Raw genomic sequence first — 17,634 nt, forward strand, 5'->3', positions numbered from 1 at the left:
GAATCTACCAAGATCCTTGCTGCCTTAACAATCTCTTCCCCACTATGGTATTGTTGTTCACACTTTATTTTTATAAACAATATAAATATCATGTGCAAATACTTATAATAAAGATAAATCACTTAGAAATCCAGTACTTTGGCATTGTTAAAATTTTTGAACGTTCTATTTAGACCTGTGTAAAGCAATGGAAAACACCTGGTTTTAGTTTTAGAGACAGGGTCTCACTGCGTAGCCCAGACTAACCTAGAACTATGTAGTCCATGCTGACTTTAAACTCAGCAATGATTCTGCTCAGTTTACCCAGTGCTGGGACTACGGGTTTAGCCATCACAACCAGCATAAGAAATATAAATATTGCAGAATATGGGATCTTACGTTTCACTTTATTATAAAGCCTTTACCCATGTTTTGGCATAGACATCATAACAAATATTGTAATGGTCATGTATATTCCATTGAATGAGTGTATCAAGATGCACTTACCCCTTTTCCATTAAGATAGTCAAATGAACTCCCATTTTGTGCTAGTATAAATAATTTCATAAAACATCTCTGTGATTTAACCTTTTGCCATATTTTGGAAAAATATTTTCTTAATTAAATTAATAAAATCTTAATCCTAATATAATATTGTTTCTTAATGAGACAGACCCCACAAGTGAAAGGAATGGGGTCAAGGAGCACAATGTTTATGATATCCATTTAAAAATAAATAAATGAACAAAGAAGTAGCAGAAAAGCAAAGCCCCATGAAATCTTTCTTTCACTTAATAAAATCTTCTTCCTGCCCCCGTTTCTCCACCCAGGTCAGAGCAGGGCTCTGGGGACACTGGGAAGCTCTAGCCAAGAGAAGCAGTGTAGGACCTCAGTGGCCTTTTGAATGGCAGAGTGTGGAATGTGGGCTCCCCTAGGAATCTAGCTTGCATGCACTTGCCGCCAAATTGCCACTTGGCCAAGAAGCTATTAGTAAGAACATCAGATGGGTGAGAACAGGTTCATGGCCTGTAATGGCTTATATCATCTTTCAGCATTTTGCCTTGGAACGATCTGACCGTCAGCTTGAAGACATTCAAGTTCTAGTGACCCAGCTTGTTACTTTCTGAGAACAGAATTTGTTAGTTTTGAGATCCCAATCTTCGGTTTAACCTAATGGGCATGTTGCTATAAAAAACTGAATGTACATGAGCAAGGAGCCTGTGCATGTGCCTCTATTTCGCAGCTTCAATGAGAGTAGCACTTTTAACGGTGACTTGGTTTAATATCATATGAATAAACGCCACCCTGTTTAATATGGTCAATGTGTTATAGAAAGAGCATATATTTGACCATACAAACTCACCTGGGTTTTAGGTTTTAGTTAGGGAAGGCAGCAGACCAGAGATACCCCTGGCTTTGCATGAGGCCCATTTCTTTTTTTTTTTCACTTCTTTTCCAGACTCTCAGAAAAGTGGGTTCAGCCCCTCCTTCAAAGATTTTCACTATCACGATCCTGCTCCATTCTCTTCATTGCCCTGAATTCTGTTCAGGCATAGAAAACAAATTCTGTTCTCTTTATGTTCCTATGGCCCTTTGTATACGCTCAGTTTTAGCACTAACCAACATTTAGTGAGCATTTACTATAGCTAAAGGTGTTTAGCTTCACTTGTACCAAGAAGACACTGGAGAAGAAAAAAGCAAACAAATAATTCGAGCCTAGTCCATCAGGAAGTCCTGGGAAGATAGGTCTAATCTAAAAACTTCCGTAGAACAGAGATAGGCAGCGAGCTGAGTCGAAGGCACCGAATTTGCGGACCCAAATGATTTCAGAGACATTCTGAAATATATGTTTGGAAGTCATCGGTATATGTGTAAGTGCTAAAGTTATAAGAGAGAGGGCTGGGCCACAAAATAGGAGCAGAATTCATCAAGGCTGAAAGTATGATGGACCCCCCGAAGAAAATAATCATTCGAGAAACGCCTGCATTGTAAATGTGAAACAGATTCCTTCACTTACTCTCAGGTCATCTCCTCTATATAATTTAAATCCAGAAGACCTTGCTTCAGGGATCTAAGTCCCCAGTGGTAATTCAGAGACATAAAAGAAGGCAATTCTCCTCATTGGTGCTTCTAAGAGTCCAGGCAGAAATCACAGGAAGTTGAGCCAGAAATGGAAGGGCAAGTTGGTAGAATACATGGGATGGGTGTACGCTCTTTCTATCCCAGTACCTAAAACATCAACTCATATATTCAATGCATTCAATAAGGGCGTAAAGGGTGAATAAGACCTGCCCAAGGACTTTGATAGAAGCTACAACAGGAGAAAAAGTATGAAAGACATAGAATACTAACATCATTATTACCTTTGGTTTCTCAGCCTTCTCTCTAAGGAGTCAATGGTTCTTCCACTTCTGTTAGCCTTCTCAGCAGCTGTGGGGGGAAGTAAAGACAGATGTGAGTAACTCCACTTTACAACTGGAGAAAGACAAGTGCAGGGCACATAGCTAATGCTAACTCACTGGATCAAGGTTTCATTGTTGCTGCCCGGTAGGGTCAGAATCAGAAACCAAATCTTGTGACTTCCTGCCTGCCCTATATTCAGGTAAAAGACAAACCCTCCCACAGACTTCTTGCCTGGTTTGGAAGAAGACAGTTTACAACAGAAATCATTTCAATTAATTTTAGTTAAAACTAAGAGAAGCTCTGAGCACGCCAACAGTCTTTCTACGTAAGTGTGTTTCCCCTACACCAAAGTATTAAGACAGTTCCCCAATAGCAGGAGGATGACCGGCTTCATCTAATTCTCACTGGTGGTGTACTGGCATAACTTGAAGCCCCCATTTTGCTGCAGACTCTGGAAAGGAGCCCCATTTGCCTTCAGTCAGGTTTTTGTGTCGGAGTGGGGCTCAGGTGCTGGCTGCAGGTGTGGCATCCAGCAGGTGCATGGATGAGAGCCAGTGTTTCATATCTTCATGCCAAAGAACCTGAGTCGCTCTCCAAGACAGAGGCAGCCCCTCCTCCTGCTGCCGAGCTGCAAAAACCACGAACTTCGTTTGATTCTGTTGCCTTGTAGAACGAAATCTAGACCCTGCCTTCTCAAGGTAGGACTAGAGGAAGATCAGTTATGCCACATGTCAGAATGCCTAAGTAATTGCCCCACTCAAAGAAACTAATGCAGGCATGGCCCACAAGGTAAAGCATCAGGGACTAGGTATAAAGAATGATCATCTCCTACAAACTGTGGAGGGAAGGGAGACTCAAAAGTAGACCTTATATTTTATCCCTCTATAGGACATCTATTCTTCTGCACACGTCCCTGAAATCTCAGAAGCTAATATTTCTTTCCCTAAAAGAGGTTAAGCAAAATAGAAACTATTAGGAAGGCAGTGCTTATGGTTAGCCCCACCCTAACCCTTTCCCTTCATGTTCCCAAGGAATAAGTGCTTAGCCTGGTCACAGAAACAACGGGGTCAGAAATTTTACCACAGTGCCCCACACAATACTAATTGGCAGCTTCAGGCAAAAAGAATGCTCCAGGGGGTAAAGCAGGTCATCAATATTTTCTTAGCTCTGAAAACTGTTTGCTTTAGAAAACAATCTGCCTCTTTCAATCTCTCTCTCTCTCTCTCTCTCTCTCTCTCTCTCTCTCTCTCTCCTTTTGACATATGTATGTACTCAGGCAAACACACATATAGGCACACACACGCACGCACACACACACCACACACACAGAGGCGGGGCTATCCCCTCTGTGTAGAAAAAGGTACAAGAAAATCATAGAAAAGAAAACAGACTATTACCTTAATAAAATACTGTATTACGACCCATTGTATTTCCTCAGTTTATACAAAGAACTCCCATTAGTAAGTTGTGGTTCAGAACTCATAATCCACAAGGTAAAACTGGATGCTAAATTAAAATGGGATCACTGTATAAATGTAGGAAAACAAAGATCTGAACAAAAAGCCCAAAGGTAACAGAGGAAATTCTATTTCTTCAGAATTGGCATTCTAAATGATCTTCCTCATCTGTGATTTTTTTTAAGCTTAGGTTTGCTACCACATGATGGGGAATTGTCACTACTTCAATGCAAATCGGTGCCCTTGAAGACAACTAAAATGAGTAAAGGATGTGCTAATTAGCTCCCTAACAAGGAAGGCTTTAATTGAACTTTTCTATAACAACTTTCATCAAAGTTTCCAGGGCAACTTCATAAAAGATGTCAAACCTGGCCCATATTTATATGGCCTTAAAAATAATTCTCAATACACAGAAACACAGAAAGCTGATTTCTCTTCAATGCTGTTAACACTCAGGCCACTACATTTTCTGATGTCAGCAATCCCCTTCCCACAAATATTCCAACTATGCACCACCGTCATTCTCCTTTCAATTATGTGGTTTCTCTGCTCCTTTCCTGATTGAGTCCAGGCCTCTCGGATAATGAGAAGCATGTGCTGGGTAAAAAAAAAATGCTCTTTAAAAAATACATACATCGGTTTCCTCTGCATCATAAAATGGGGCGACAATCACTTGTCCTTATCAGAAGTATCAAAATCTATGGGACACTATAAGAAGGGAAAAGACCATCGTCAATGTGTAAAGGTGAGCAGTTATTGTAATCTGAAACAACACCAATAAATATAAGCGCGATACCCCCCAAATCCACCCTTTCTAGCTTGGCCACATTTATATTTAATGTTATCTTAATGTTGCCTTTGGGGGTATTTAAGTTCTGACATACACATGGAAATGAGCCACGAATTGTAGAGCAAGCATAAATATTCCATCATTAATAAAAACCAGCTGTGCACAAAACACTACAACAGCTGGGTTTCTGTTACTGGCTATCACCAGTGTTTGTCACAGGCAAATGTTACTCAAAACTTTCTCCCTTAAAACACAGACGCATCAAACTCTGCTTTACTTTAACAAGCTTGAAGGTGCTCTGAAGGACTCGCTGGTCACTAGGGTGCATTCCAACTGTCTGCTTCTCAAACTATTCTCCCCATCCTGACAGTCACTACTGTCCTTTGACTTCGCCACAAACTATGAGAGAATAGGAAAAAATGTTGAATGTTTTTAAAAGGTTGAGAGGGTCAATAGCACAAATGTAAGGTCAATCTTAATTATGTTCAGAAAGGCAATAGGGCACCAAAGGGCACTGTATGTTATAAGCGAGCAAAAGCTCATTAGACATGAACACCTGCTCAGGACCCTATAATAAGCCTGCTCTGCCATCATGCAAACACCTTTCATCCAATGACCTCAAAGCATATGCCCAATATGAAGCATGCCTAAACACCTCTGTGAAGTATTAATATCCTCGCTTCCCAGAAGGGTAACTGAAGCTTAGAGCAGCTAATTCAGCTCCCCTTGGTCACATGGCAAGTCAGAGAGGGGCTGGGCAGAGAATCCCAAATCCTGGCTTCAAGTCACACAAACTAATGAATGCCATTTCAGGCAGCCAGAGAAAGAGTGAAAGTGACTTCACAAATGTCAAGCAAATCAGGGGGGGGGGGAGAAAGGTGTGATTGATTTGCATTAGGAACTATTACCAAAATCAATCAAACCCACCTGCATTTCTTTCCCCAGGAGCACAAAGGATGAAACACATGCCTGTACTTCACTTGGATATTTGTACATGCTACAGACTTTGATTCCAGTATTTATATTTTGGCCGAAGAAATTTCATTCAATTTGTGAAGAGCTATTAGTTTACCAGGAATGAGTCTATCAAAACTTAGATATCACACGCAGACTATATTTTATTAAAGAATAACCCAAGGTCCATGAACCTTAAGTTTTCATTATATACTAAAGGTCTCAAATTAAAGCACCCTTTGTGTGTGGACCACTTTACTGTAGCTATATGCTGTGTTCTTAATTGTCTACAAACTTTAGTTTTCTTGCTTTTTTTTCTCCAGTCTGACAAACATTATTTGTGAAGCTTTCAGACAAGCATATCTGGGCCTTCCTGCTCCCCTTTTCACATTCGGGATCCTTCAGAGTCCACTCAAATTTATACTACCTTGAGATATCATAATGAAGCAATTTAAAAATAATGTCCAATGATTTAGACAAGTAGACATTGGGTTCTAGTTTAGTTTTTCTTTAAGTGGCAGAGCGTAAGTGCAGGTCAGAAGAATAGCATTAATGGGTTTGCTGAATACACAAATGAGTCACTTCTAAGTGTTTAGAGCTCACTTAAACCTATCTGTCCCTCCTGGAATTCTGGGAACAAAATGTGAGATTCTTCCCATGCACTCACTTTGGTTCTTACTCCATTACTCCATAGCAGTTTACAAAGCTTTGTCTGTGGCAAGTTATTACCTAAGGGCAACATTGCACACCCTTATGACCCAAACTATGGAAAGTTCACATTAGTAGAGGGGCCAGGAAAAAAATTAATGGGATTCTTGAAGTTTTGTGCCGAATCTTGGCTTTATTATTTGATACCACTAAATGATAAAGCGCGTTTCTATAGATACATTATTACAGACAGACCCATCCCCACCCCACCCCACCCCACCCCACCCCCACATGCAGGATGAGTACAGGATGGTAAGTTATAACGACTGTTGCACCTCATTCTGGTAGGCACAGCAAATTAGTGAAGCCTCAAAAGACAAGACTGAACTTTTGAGAACTGACTGTCAACATTCCCCTGTCCAATCCCCACAATTTACAGTGGCGGAAACCCTGCTAAAGCCTGGCTCCTCTCCTCAAAGGGCTCACTGGAAAGCCTATCATAAGAGTCTTATATTTAAAATGATACCAGTGGCCATTATTTGGAATAAAAACCTATAACAAACAAATTTCTAGGTCCTTGGGCTAGTCAAATATAATAACTGGAAAGAAAAGATTTTACTGAGTGAGGTGGAGAGTCATCCTTAGACGTTCAAAATCTGCAAAGCTATATTTGTTCCAGAAAGTAATGCTAACTCCTTCCTACAAGCATGTGTGGGCTGAGTCTAATGTGGGCAGCATTATTACAAGCCAGAATGATATAGACAATTAACTCCATCCAATATAACAAAAGGCTTCAAAGCCCAATAATAGCCTCATTTAGTTCAGGCAATAACCAAAACAGCAAATGCTAATGTAGTCCTTTATGCAATAAATATGGTCCTGAGAAAGCCCAGTTATACTGAGGTGATTTTTTTTTTTTACTTTAACCTATCAAGTCATAGTTTAAAGACACTTAATAGGAAAGTTAGTTCTGTTCAAGAAAGTCTGTGTAGATGCTTTTAGAAAGCAAATGACCTTCTACTTCCTTTCATTTTCTTTCTTTCTTTCTTTCTTTCTTTCTTTCTTTCTTTCTTTCTTTCTTTCTTTCTTTCTGTCTGTCTGCCTTTCCTTCTTCTTTCTCTTTCATTTTTGTTCAGATTGTGTGTGTTGTATGTGGAGAGGGTAACTTCCTTCGAAAGGGTCAGAAGCCCACCACGGAGGAGAGAAACGCAGTGTCCTAGCCTGTTTACTGCCCCCCTAGTTCCTGCAACTAAATTCTAACCTTTGACTTGGGGGTGGGAACCTAGATTTTGGACCAAAGTCCACAAAAGGCAACAAGGAATGAAAAGTAATGCTAAAGACAACACATCATAGTAAAGCACCAGCAAAAATTCCTGGGGACAGGAAATCAATAGCTCACAGTTCTAAAAAAATTGGTTCAGTCCCCAGCTAATTAACTTGTCATGCAGATCTCTAAACCTACTGAATCCACGGGAGAAAGAGGTGATGTAATAGGCGATTTGGAAACATTTCCCATCCTAAAAGGCTAGACCCGACCACACACACCCCTCTCCACCCCTTTCAGTGGGTTTAAGCTGGGCTTAATGGGTGCAAAGGACAATTTCTACCCGACAGTCCTGAAGAATAGACTGCTCTCATGCATTTCAAATGCTCAGTCTCCATAGAGGAGGCTACCTGGCCACAAGTATTTCCCAATAGGGAATATATCCTCTACTCCTCCTCACTGGTAACACTCCCTCTGTCCCAAGCAAAAGAAAACTGCAAACCATCCTGAGAACTTGGTGGTGGGGTGTGATTTTCTGGGATAAAGGAAAGGAAATGTTAAGAGTGGAGCAGGAGGGTGTGAGAAACTCCTCTTTTCTCCAAATGGAAAATAAGCCTAAAAACTGGATCAAAAGAAGAAGGGAGTTGGGGGGGAGGGCTGCTTAATTACAAAGACACCCTTTTAAAAAAGGGCCCAGGCTCTGGGAGAGAGCTCTTAGGAGAGGCCCAGAAGCAGATGTACCCACTTAGAATGCTGGCACTCAACGGGACCTCAAAGTCAAAGTATCTATTCCCTCTTCCTATTAGCATTCCAGAGTCTGCTTCATTCTATACAAATATAAAATGGAGAAAATCAAGCTCAGAAAAGGCCTTAGCTATGCATTAGTCTAACAAACCTTACTTCATAAATGAAAAATTATACTTTAGGGTACATATCTCAGTGACAACTACCAATTGCTAAAATCTCCTTCTAAACTATTTTTCATCCAGTAAAGGGATTTACGATGTCCATGTAAAACTTACTGTACATACAGGTGGAGTTACAGGTTTACTTTGCACCTAGGCTGTGAATTAGAAAGAAGAAAAAAAAAACTTTCAATTTTACAGAGACACAAACTTTCCCAAAGAAAGAAGTAACTTAAAATGAAAGATGATGTAGCGCCAGAAAGCGCCCGTAAATGACACCAGGCAAACCCGTACAGAATAGTTGGGACCTGAGTTAGCATCCGTAAATAGATGCGACTCCTCTACAACCACCTGGCTAGTAAAATGTCCCAGGCCAGTTTTAAAATTTTGTTTGGTCAGGCCAGCCTTTCCCTCCCAGCTGATCTGAAACACGATAGCCTTTAAAATTGTCACCATGTAACATGGTCACATCCCTTCTCTATCTTCCTAACGTCTTGCTCCCCCCCCCCCATCCCCAGTTAAAATCAACCTAAGAAAATTAGTTTAAAATAGATGGAAATGGTTTGTTCCCTAAATAATAAGCAATAGATTGGGGACATCTCAGTAACAAGTTTTCAACACAACCAGGGCTTGTGGCACTTGCCCAACTTAAGAGAGGTAGGAGATAGGTGACAATTTACCCCAAGTCCAAAATGGCATTTCTGACTATTCTTAGCTACTGAATGAGGGGACTGGAAGGTCTGAAGAGGCTTCACAAAAGCTGGCCTGAGAAAGAACAGTTCACATGGCCAAACCCAAGAAAACTTACGTATAATTAGCCCTTCGTCACTAAAGATTATGGTAATGAATTATGGGAGGAAAAGGTTATATTCATAGAAGTTTTAAACTGTCACTTGACATCTACTCTTCACGGAGGAAAGGGATAGTAACAGAGAAGGCTTTTTCGAATATTTTCCGTTCACCTTTCATTAATTTGCAGTCAGTCCCTTGCTGCAAATTATTAGCATATTATTATTTATTAGTGGCAATTACCAGGGACTGCTCGCAGTCTATAAAGTCTGTCATTCTCCCTCCTCCTTTACCTTCTGTTCATTTTTACCTATCTATGAAGATAGTCCTGCTGTTGGTGAACTGAAGTACCATGGCCAAGGCTCGGACCTTAAAACAAACACCTCCGTTTGCAAAACTATTTATTAAAATCTTCTGATTTTATGAAGCAAATAACGGCAGTTTCCATCTCCCAAACCTCCTCCTCCTCACCACCACCACCACCACCACCACCACCACCACCACCACCACCACCCAGACACATGTGCGTACAAAAGCGGGTAGCTGTGTGACTCCTTACTTCCACATTTGAAAACTTGAAGAATTCATGGCCTGGGGGTCAGGGAGGGTGAGCTCCCACCCCAAGCCAAAGCACTTAGAAGAAAGTTATCTAGCTATCTGAGATAAAGACAAACCTTCGAGCCGGACTAAAGGTAGACCTCAGAGTCCCTAACTTAGTTAAGGTCTTTAGTTCCTTAAGTGATCAATTCCGTAGGGACCTACAAGAACCCAGGGACGCAATAAGGAGCACCACCCGGAGTAGTACCTTCCAGCATCTCCTCCTTCAAGTACGAGAAGAGTCCATACTTTTAAACTGTTTTAAACTTCATGCACACCTCGGAAAACTCAAGGCCAACAGCCAAGAAAGTGGAACGTACAGGCAATCCCCACAGGCACATATAACAAACTACTCACAAATAAGGGCATGATTAAGTTCACAACACCACAGACTACTGCCCCAGTTCCCCGCAAAAAGTAACGACGCTTCTCCTACCCCTGAAGGCAATGAAGACAAGGTGACGATTTTCTCTGCTGGCTCAAGTGGCTTCGGTCCCGGGCCAGAGGCCAGGGATGGGTAGGGAGGAAGCCCCAGGTCCCGGCTACTCTCCACCTAGCTGCTCCCTCGGGTCTCTCCTTGGTGGCAGTGGACAGGCAGGCAGGATACCGGGCCGGAGGGTGGAGCAGCGGATAGTGGGAGGCGAGATAGCCTGGAGGTGGTGGGGGAAGGCGATGGGAACTAGAGAAGAGACGAAAGAGAACGGAGATGGAGGAGTAATTCAGGGGTCTACCAGCGAACGCAGCCAGAAAGCTCCTGGAAGGAAGGGGCGTGACTGCGATGAAGGCAGCTCCTGAGCAAAGGATGGGAGGTAGAAGAGGGGGAGGAACGGGTGGCTTTTCTTCTGGCGGTGAGCGGCTAGGACCGCCCACAAGGAGGGGGGTGGAAGATGGAATGGGCAGGGCCGAGGGCGGGGCCAGCAGGGCGAGAGGCGGGAGGGAAGCCCGCAGGACACTGGCGGGCAAAGGGGAGGAGGCGGCGCCCCAGGAGGAGAGGCGGCCTTTGGGCGGGGAACTTTTAAACAATTGATCCGCTGCGTTCCGGAGTCTAGGAGAGAGCTGAGATAACTTGCTGGCTCTCTTCCTCCCACGCGCTTGACTCGACTTGGTGGCGGTAGTGCGGACAATGTTTGCAGGAATTAAGGCGGGAGAAAGAAAGGAACGGGGTTTGTTTTGTTGTATTGTTTTTCCAAAGACTTTAATAATCTACGGCGACAGCGCAGCAAAGTAGCATGGGAGAGTCACCACAGCTCCCTGCCCCCTCGCGGGCGGAAGAAAAATCGTTGAAAAGCAGAAAGCAGCATGGAGGCAAAGCCAGCTTCACAAATCCAGGAAGGAGCAGCTCTCCTTCGTCGCCCCCCGCCCCCACCCCGCGCCCGCCCAGCCAGTCTCGGGTTTCCTTTGACCAACTGGCAACCCACTCAAGGCAAAGTCCGCAAGATCCCCCTCTTTTTTTTCCATTACACTACCCCCAGCTTTAACCTTCCTACACCTTCCCCTGCCTCCAGCCCCAAATCGCGACTAGGGTCCTTGCCCACTCCTAGAGTCTGGCCACTAGGGCACAAGGAAATGGGCGGGGCTCAGAGGAAGCTCCACCTCTTGGGAGTGCTTGCTTGGCAGAGCGGGCCCTGAGTAGGTTCCACCCACCATTCTTTTGCATCTATTCATTGGCCAGTCACGCCTGCTGTTGAGCCGTGATTGGTCCTTTCAGTCGCCAATCACATACTTTGCTCCCACCGGCCCTCAAAATTAATAAAACTAAACAAGTGACTATTGTCTAGCTCTCTATGCTCCCCCAGCCTCTGCTGAGAATAGGTAGACGAGACGGTTGATTTCTTAGTCTCGTGAAAGGGTGCGACAGTGTGTTTGCCAACTGGGACGTAACGTTATATTTAAAGCACTGTCTGACTCTCGGCGAATAGGTAACTGTTCCCTCTTAATCTATTAAACCTGGAAAGGGAAAGGACATGAAGTGTCAATGTAGTGCTCACATTTCCTGGCTGCGAAAAATTCATGCTGTTCAATAATACACAGAGAGTTGAGTACAACAGCATCGCGAGGCACTGGATGAGGGGTTGAAATCTACAATGTAACATCTGAGTAAAAGAAAACACAAAGAAGCAGTAAAGGAAGCGCAAACCAACAAGGAAGTTGAACCAAAGAAAGAATTCCTTCTGGGCTCTCGCCCATATTACCAAGCTGCGGGACTTTTAGAGGACATAAGTTTCCTTATCTGTACGAAAATGCTGTAAGGCATAAACTGGGCTTGTGCTACAGATGCGAAAATAAAATGAAATGTATATAAAAACCTCTATAAATCAGTCCACACTTATACGATACACATGGTGGGAACTCTAGCTCATCTGTTTTAAGCATTTATATCCAGGCTTGTGTAAGTTCTGTGGTTTTATTTTGAAAAGCCTCCTCTTTTCCTATAATTTTGAGGGTGGATATGAAGTTGGCTCCCTGCAGTTAGAATAACAAATTACCCCTCTTCTAACCAGGGTGGGTGAGATTGCTTTTGCAAACAGTTTTGCAGTTTTGCCACTACCTAAAGCTATTGTGGTGCTGATGCTGAAAGAGGAAATCATGCTGTGGATCACCAAAGTGAACTTGAACAAACAGATATGAGCAAAGATTTTTCCATGGAAACCACCATTCTCTGTAGATCTGTACTTCTTGGCAAACATTTGAGTTGGGAACAAGTAAAAGTATAAAGGCTCCCATCCATTCAGAGCTGTTAGAATGAAGCCATGCCATGAAAGAGGGCCATCCAATTCCAGCCTACCCAACTGGAGCATTGGGTGGTGCCGTGCATCAAGGCAACCCAAAGAACGTATGCTCAAAACAAAACAGTATTTCATGATTACTGGGGACTCCAAACATCCCTCTGGGTATATGAAAGGTAGCAGGTGGGAGGCTTGCTACAGGGCATACAGCAGGTTCTCCTAGTAGCTGCTGATTCGGAGGCTGGAGCCTGGCAAAATGGATTCTGAGTAGGATTCACTCTATGTGTGAAGAGAGGTTACTTGGGTGAATTTTTTCCCTTTGGGGAAAGTAACATTTTATTTTATTTTATTTTATTTTTTGAGTGTTTAAAATGCAGAAGCGTCTATTTTATGAGGCAGAGTTGTTCTGTATTTAGAAACACGGACCCGGAACTAAAAGTGATGTGACCATCCTGAGGGATTGCGGCTGATCGTAACCACAAAAGGAAGCTTGTTAGCTCAACAATCCTGCTAAAATGGAAAAAGTAAAATATGCACATGGGTAGATGAAAGCAAGGCAAGAAGGAACGTGTCCAGTGATGAATTCTTTTGCTTTCTTACAGGTAGGGTCAGTCAGCACTCACACCAACCTTTGGTTTGTTTATTCAATGACATATCTTAAATGTCCTTCCTTTCTTATCAGGACAACTACCTTACCCTCTACTTTGTTCTTAACTGAGCAAAAACCCTTTCACTCACTTTCTTCCCATGGGGCCACTTTCCAATCTTGTGTCACCACAGAAAACTAAATTGCAGTAGCAAAAGCCTGGGGACTCTGTGTGATATGCTTGCTCCCGCTATTGACACTACTGACGTTGCCATCTAAAACACTTCCAAAATGTCTTTCCCACTGCTATTGGAGCCTAGAAGTGTAAACCCTGGATATGACTCGCCAACAATTTGAAATTTTAATGGTCAAGCAGGCGATGTGTGAGTCATTTCTGACTTAGCCTGTGGCAAAAACAGCAGGTTTTTAGGTAAACTCTCTTTTTCCCTGGGGTCTTCCAAGTGTCTTAAGGTCTTAGGCAGTTCCTCCTCTCCTGCCACGCAAGACTTCCTCTGTATTTTTACCCTGAAAACCTTTCAGTTTGTTTAAAGTGAGTTTGAATTTATAAAGCTCTGCCTTGCCTGCTCTACTTAAAAGGGAAGGAGAGGGCAACATCAACAAACATAGACTGAAGTGCTGTTATGGACGGGACTAGGAAAACAAAAAGGTATGAGACTTGGCTCCTGCCTTCCAGCACATACACATGAGAAGACAACTAGCAAGTGTCTGCTAAGTGCTACATGAGCGGTATTGATGGTAAAAGCGGTAGACGTTAAGAGCGGGGAGTGAGAACTACATTTCAGAGAGTGAGTTTACACAGCAGACTATGCCACACACATTTAACTAATCCCTACAGCTTCCCCATGTCTTCAAGACTTGCCTATAAAACATGGAAAGCCCTCTGGGGGATACCAGGAGAATTAGCCACTTGGCGTCAAACACCTGTGTAAAGACACTGGGTCACTGCAGTACTACACATTAAGAAGCATCTTACTACACGGGGAGGGGGGGGGAACAAGGACGTTTTCATCTGTGAACTAAAGATCCTTCATTCCGTGCTATGTACCCTGTTTGACCCTTTTCATAAAATGAAATTCCTCTTTTAGTGTAGAAAGTCTGTGCTGAAAAAAAAATTGTCTGTCAAAAATAAATATCACCCTTGGAGATCCTGTGCAGAATGAAGGTAAGCAGCCACAGCTAGGGTAGGTTGTGCTTCTGCTTGTATAAAGGAGCCAAAGGATGCAGATTCTTAGGGAAAACAAATGGAGGAGGAGTAAACGTGTGCCTGAGAAAAGAGTGCTTTGTAGGAAGGGTTGCCATTTCGAAGCATGAAGAAGCTTGGATATAGACAGTGGTGATGTTTGAATTGTACGCGTCCTTAAATTCAATGCAATGATGTACAGTACCAAGACTAGATTTTTCATGTAAAGAGGGCAGCTGGAGCCCTACCATAGGCCACTGAGGCCCATCTCGCCAGGACTTCTGTCTCTTCAAGAGACATTTAAGTCATACGTACCTCATAAAATATTTCGTTTGTAAAGCTTTGTCAACTAATGAACGTCTTAATAAGAAGTCTGTCTTTCACATCGAAAATTTTGCCTGACCTACAGGACAAGCAGAATGTACAGGGAGGTGCATTCTTCGATGCCTGCCATATTCTTGAAAGACCATAAAGCCACACAGTCTTTTGCATTGAATGACTTCACCTTGGACCCCCCCCCCCCAGTAGCTGGGAGTGTGAAATGAGCACATCTTCCTCTAATTGCCTTGTGAACAACGAAATCATTGAAATGTGTTCAGGAACAAAAGCAGAAGCAAGCACATACTCTACACAAAGAAATCCTACACGTTTATGTCGTTACCTACAGTTCTGCCCCCTTTCCACCCTCAACTCCTGGAAAACAGCCTTAGACAAATTAGAAACTTGCTGAAAATCTGCCTTCTCTAGGGAAGCCCCGGAAAGCTTAGGCTCCACTTGATTTCTGAGCACCCAAACCCTGAACACGAAGATGCCAGCTGGGCAGAAGAGAGAAGCCTTGTCTGAACAGGACAGGAACCAAAGGGCACATGTGGGTGCACACACACACACACACACACACACACACACACACACACACAAATCCAGACACAGGAAGTTTGAAGCCCGATCCATGTGTGGAAAACAGCAATGTGCGAATTCAGGAAACAACACCAGAACTCTGCTCCAGGGCCAAGACCTGCTCGGCATTCGAGAGCCAAGTTACTCCTGGGGTACTTGTGAGCCTCAGGATTTTGGAATTAAATCAAATGTAGGGAAATAAAACTGCCTGCAAGTCTATTCCCCAAATACCTCCTAGGGTCCTGTTTGACTAACCTGGGTTCACCTATTTATGATTTATGCAGGGCTTCACTTCATTTTAACTAAATACCATATCTCCCTCAGCAGTTTGATTTTTTGCAAAAGTCCAGGCTGACGATACCTCTAAGTAGGGTTTGTTTGTAAATTCCTAGGTTATGTGGACCAAGAGGGATATATGGAGTATGAAGAACACACATTAAAACCTGTACTGTAAAAGGTGGTAGGCTGCACGGGGCGGCGGGAGGGGGGGGGCGTATTATTGGAGTTAGTGATTTAAAAAAAAATCTCTGAGAGCCAGTAAGAAGGAAGTCAAACAGCTGAGCCAGTAAGCATGTTAAATGTACCGAGTTAGCAGGAAGTTCACCCTCTGACATTACCCTTTGCAAATAAACTCTTGATTGATTCTGCATTCTGTTTTTGTAGTTAGCAGAGTGTGTGAGACTTGTTATCCCAGTTGGAGGGGAAGAAGGCAATGGCTGGAGGAGAGATTTATCTTCTCTGGCTTGCTGCTTTCCTTTTGAAACTCTAGGAAAGGCAGGTCGGTGCCACTCCAGTGTGATTTAAGACAGGTCCACCTTGCAGACTCCAATCAGCCTTTTTTTCAGGTCCACCACTGTCCTGTGAAATTCACACAGGAAGCCCATTGTTAAAATGTAAATGCCTAACCTAGGAAGGGTTAAATAGTAAGCCATAATTGTGAGCTCTGGTGGAAAGGGCAGAGAGATTTTCTCTAGTCATCCAAACCTGGATTCCAACACAGAGCCACAGTTTAATGAGGAGGTAAATTACTTAATCATCATGGACTCCAACTTCCTTCCCTATAAAGTCAAGGCAAATTCTCTGCCCATAAAGAGTTGTTGTGAGGATTAAATAAAATGAGATCCTGTCATGAAACCTGGCATAGCAAAGTCACCTAAGTCTCCTACATTCGTTTGCCATAGGCCTTCCAGGAGGCAGCATGATGGATTTGTTGAGGAGTGTCCAGCGAATAAAAACTCCTAGCTAGAAGGCTCGCCTCATCCACTCTTCTCTTGTAGCCCTGATCAGTGGAGTCCCTGGCTGTTTCAAAATCTGAAAGATGTCATTTCCTTTGTCTTTGTTATGCTCTTCACTATCTTTGGGAAAGCTTTCGGTCCTCATTTCTTCAATCTCGAAATATGGATACCAGGTTGGGGAGATGACTCCCGTCGTTAGAACACCTACTGAGCAAATGTTGGCACCTGAGTTTGGTCTCCTTTTCTCAAACCCATAAAAACCTGGATATGTTGAATGCATCTGTAATCCCAGCCCTTTTATAGTGAGATGAAAGAAAATACACTCAGCTCTCACAGACATAAAACACACACACACACACACACACGCACACGCACACGCACACGCACACACACACACACACACTTTATAAAAATAAAGTAAAATGAGCTAGGTGTGATGGCACACACTTTTAATCCCAGAATTCAGGAAGCAGAGGATAGTGGATTGGTATGAGTTCAAGACCAACATGGTCTAAAAACAGAATTCTAAGCCACCAAAAACTATGTAGTCAGAACTTGTCTCAGACAAACAAAACAAAACCAAATACAATGAAATATGAAAGCCAGTACTTATTTGAGAGGACGGTGGCAAGGATAAATTGACATACATATGCAAAGATTAGTTCATGCTGCTCTTTGTAGCAATGTGAACAGCAAGCTATCCAGAGTGCCTGGGCTGTGTGTATGTGTGTATCTATATCATCTACTTTATCTCTTTTCTCTCTCTTTCTCTTTGTGAGACAGGTTGTGGCTGTGTACGGGAAGTTAGTCTGGAATATCTTAGGAAGGCCATGCTGGCTTCAAACTCACGTTGTGCCTCTGAGTGCTGTGAAGGAAGGTATGAGTCACCGAGCCTGTCTAAGCGTTTACTGTCTCTACTGAGTAGTTTTAAATCTACAGCAGGGGACGGTTTTACTCACCATGTTGAAACTTCTTAAGCAGATGCCACCTCTAAGTTAAGTTACTCGATTCCTGATTTGACTAAAAGTTAAGGTGATGCCGGAATACCTGCACAAATTTCATTTCTAAGTGTTGGGCCTCATTTCTACAAACTTCCCAGTATGTGGCGAGGACCCGAGTGCAGAGATGGAGCCTTGGGAGTAGCAAGTTTGTCTGGCCTATTCAGACACTCTTGTTGGGAATAAACTGTGAATGCATGGTACA

The 17,634-nt window shown here is 43.0% G+C and overlaps 1 protein-coding gene across 5 annotated transcripts in view; it reads right to left on the minus strand.

Moving 5' to 3' along the window:
* The window catches only part of Amot (angiomotin), a 61,794-nt gene extending 51,166 nt beyond the window's left edge, over positions 1–10,628 (minus strand). For 3 of the 5 annotated variants that reach the window (XM_038317195.1, XM_038317196.1, XM_038317193.1), the window contains exons 1-2: positions 10,223–10,628; positions 2,343–2,409 (exon numbers count right to left, since the gene is read on the minus strand). Coding sequence is in view for 1 of the 5 variants with exons in the window: in XM_038317197.1 (XP_038173125.1) it covers positions 2,343–2,409; positions 8,518–8,524 (74 nt within the window). In the remaining 4 variants the exon portion in view is untranslated. Of the gene's footprint in view, positions 1–2,342; positions 2,410–8,517; positions 8,559–10,222 lie in introns of all 5 variants that reach the window. The other 2 variants (XM_038317197.1, XM_038317198.1) reach the window with 2 other exon arrangements.
* Between the last annotated feature and the right edge of the window lie 7,006 nt (positions 10,629–17,634).

This window comes from Arvicola amphibius, chromosome X (assembly GCF_903992535.2).
Source record: "Arvicola amphibius chromosome X, mArvAmp1.2, whole genome shotgun sequence".
Lineage (NCBI taxonomy): Eukaryota > Metazoa > Chordata > Mammalia > Rodentia > Cricetidae > Arvicola > Arvicola amphibius.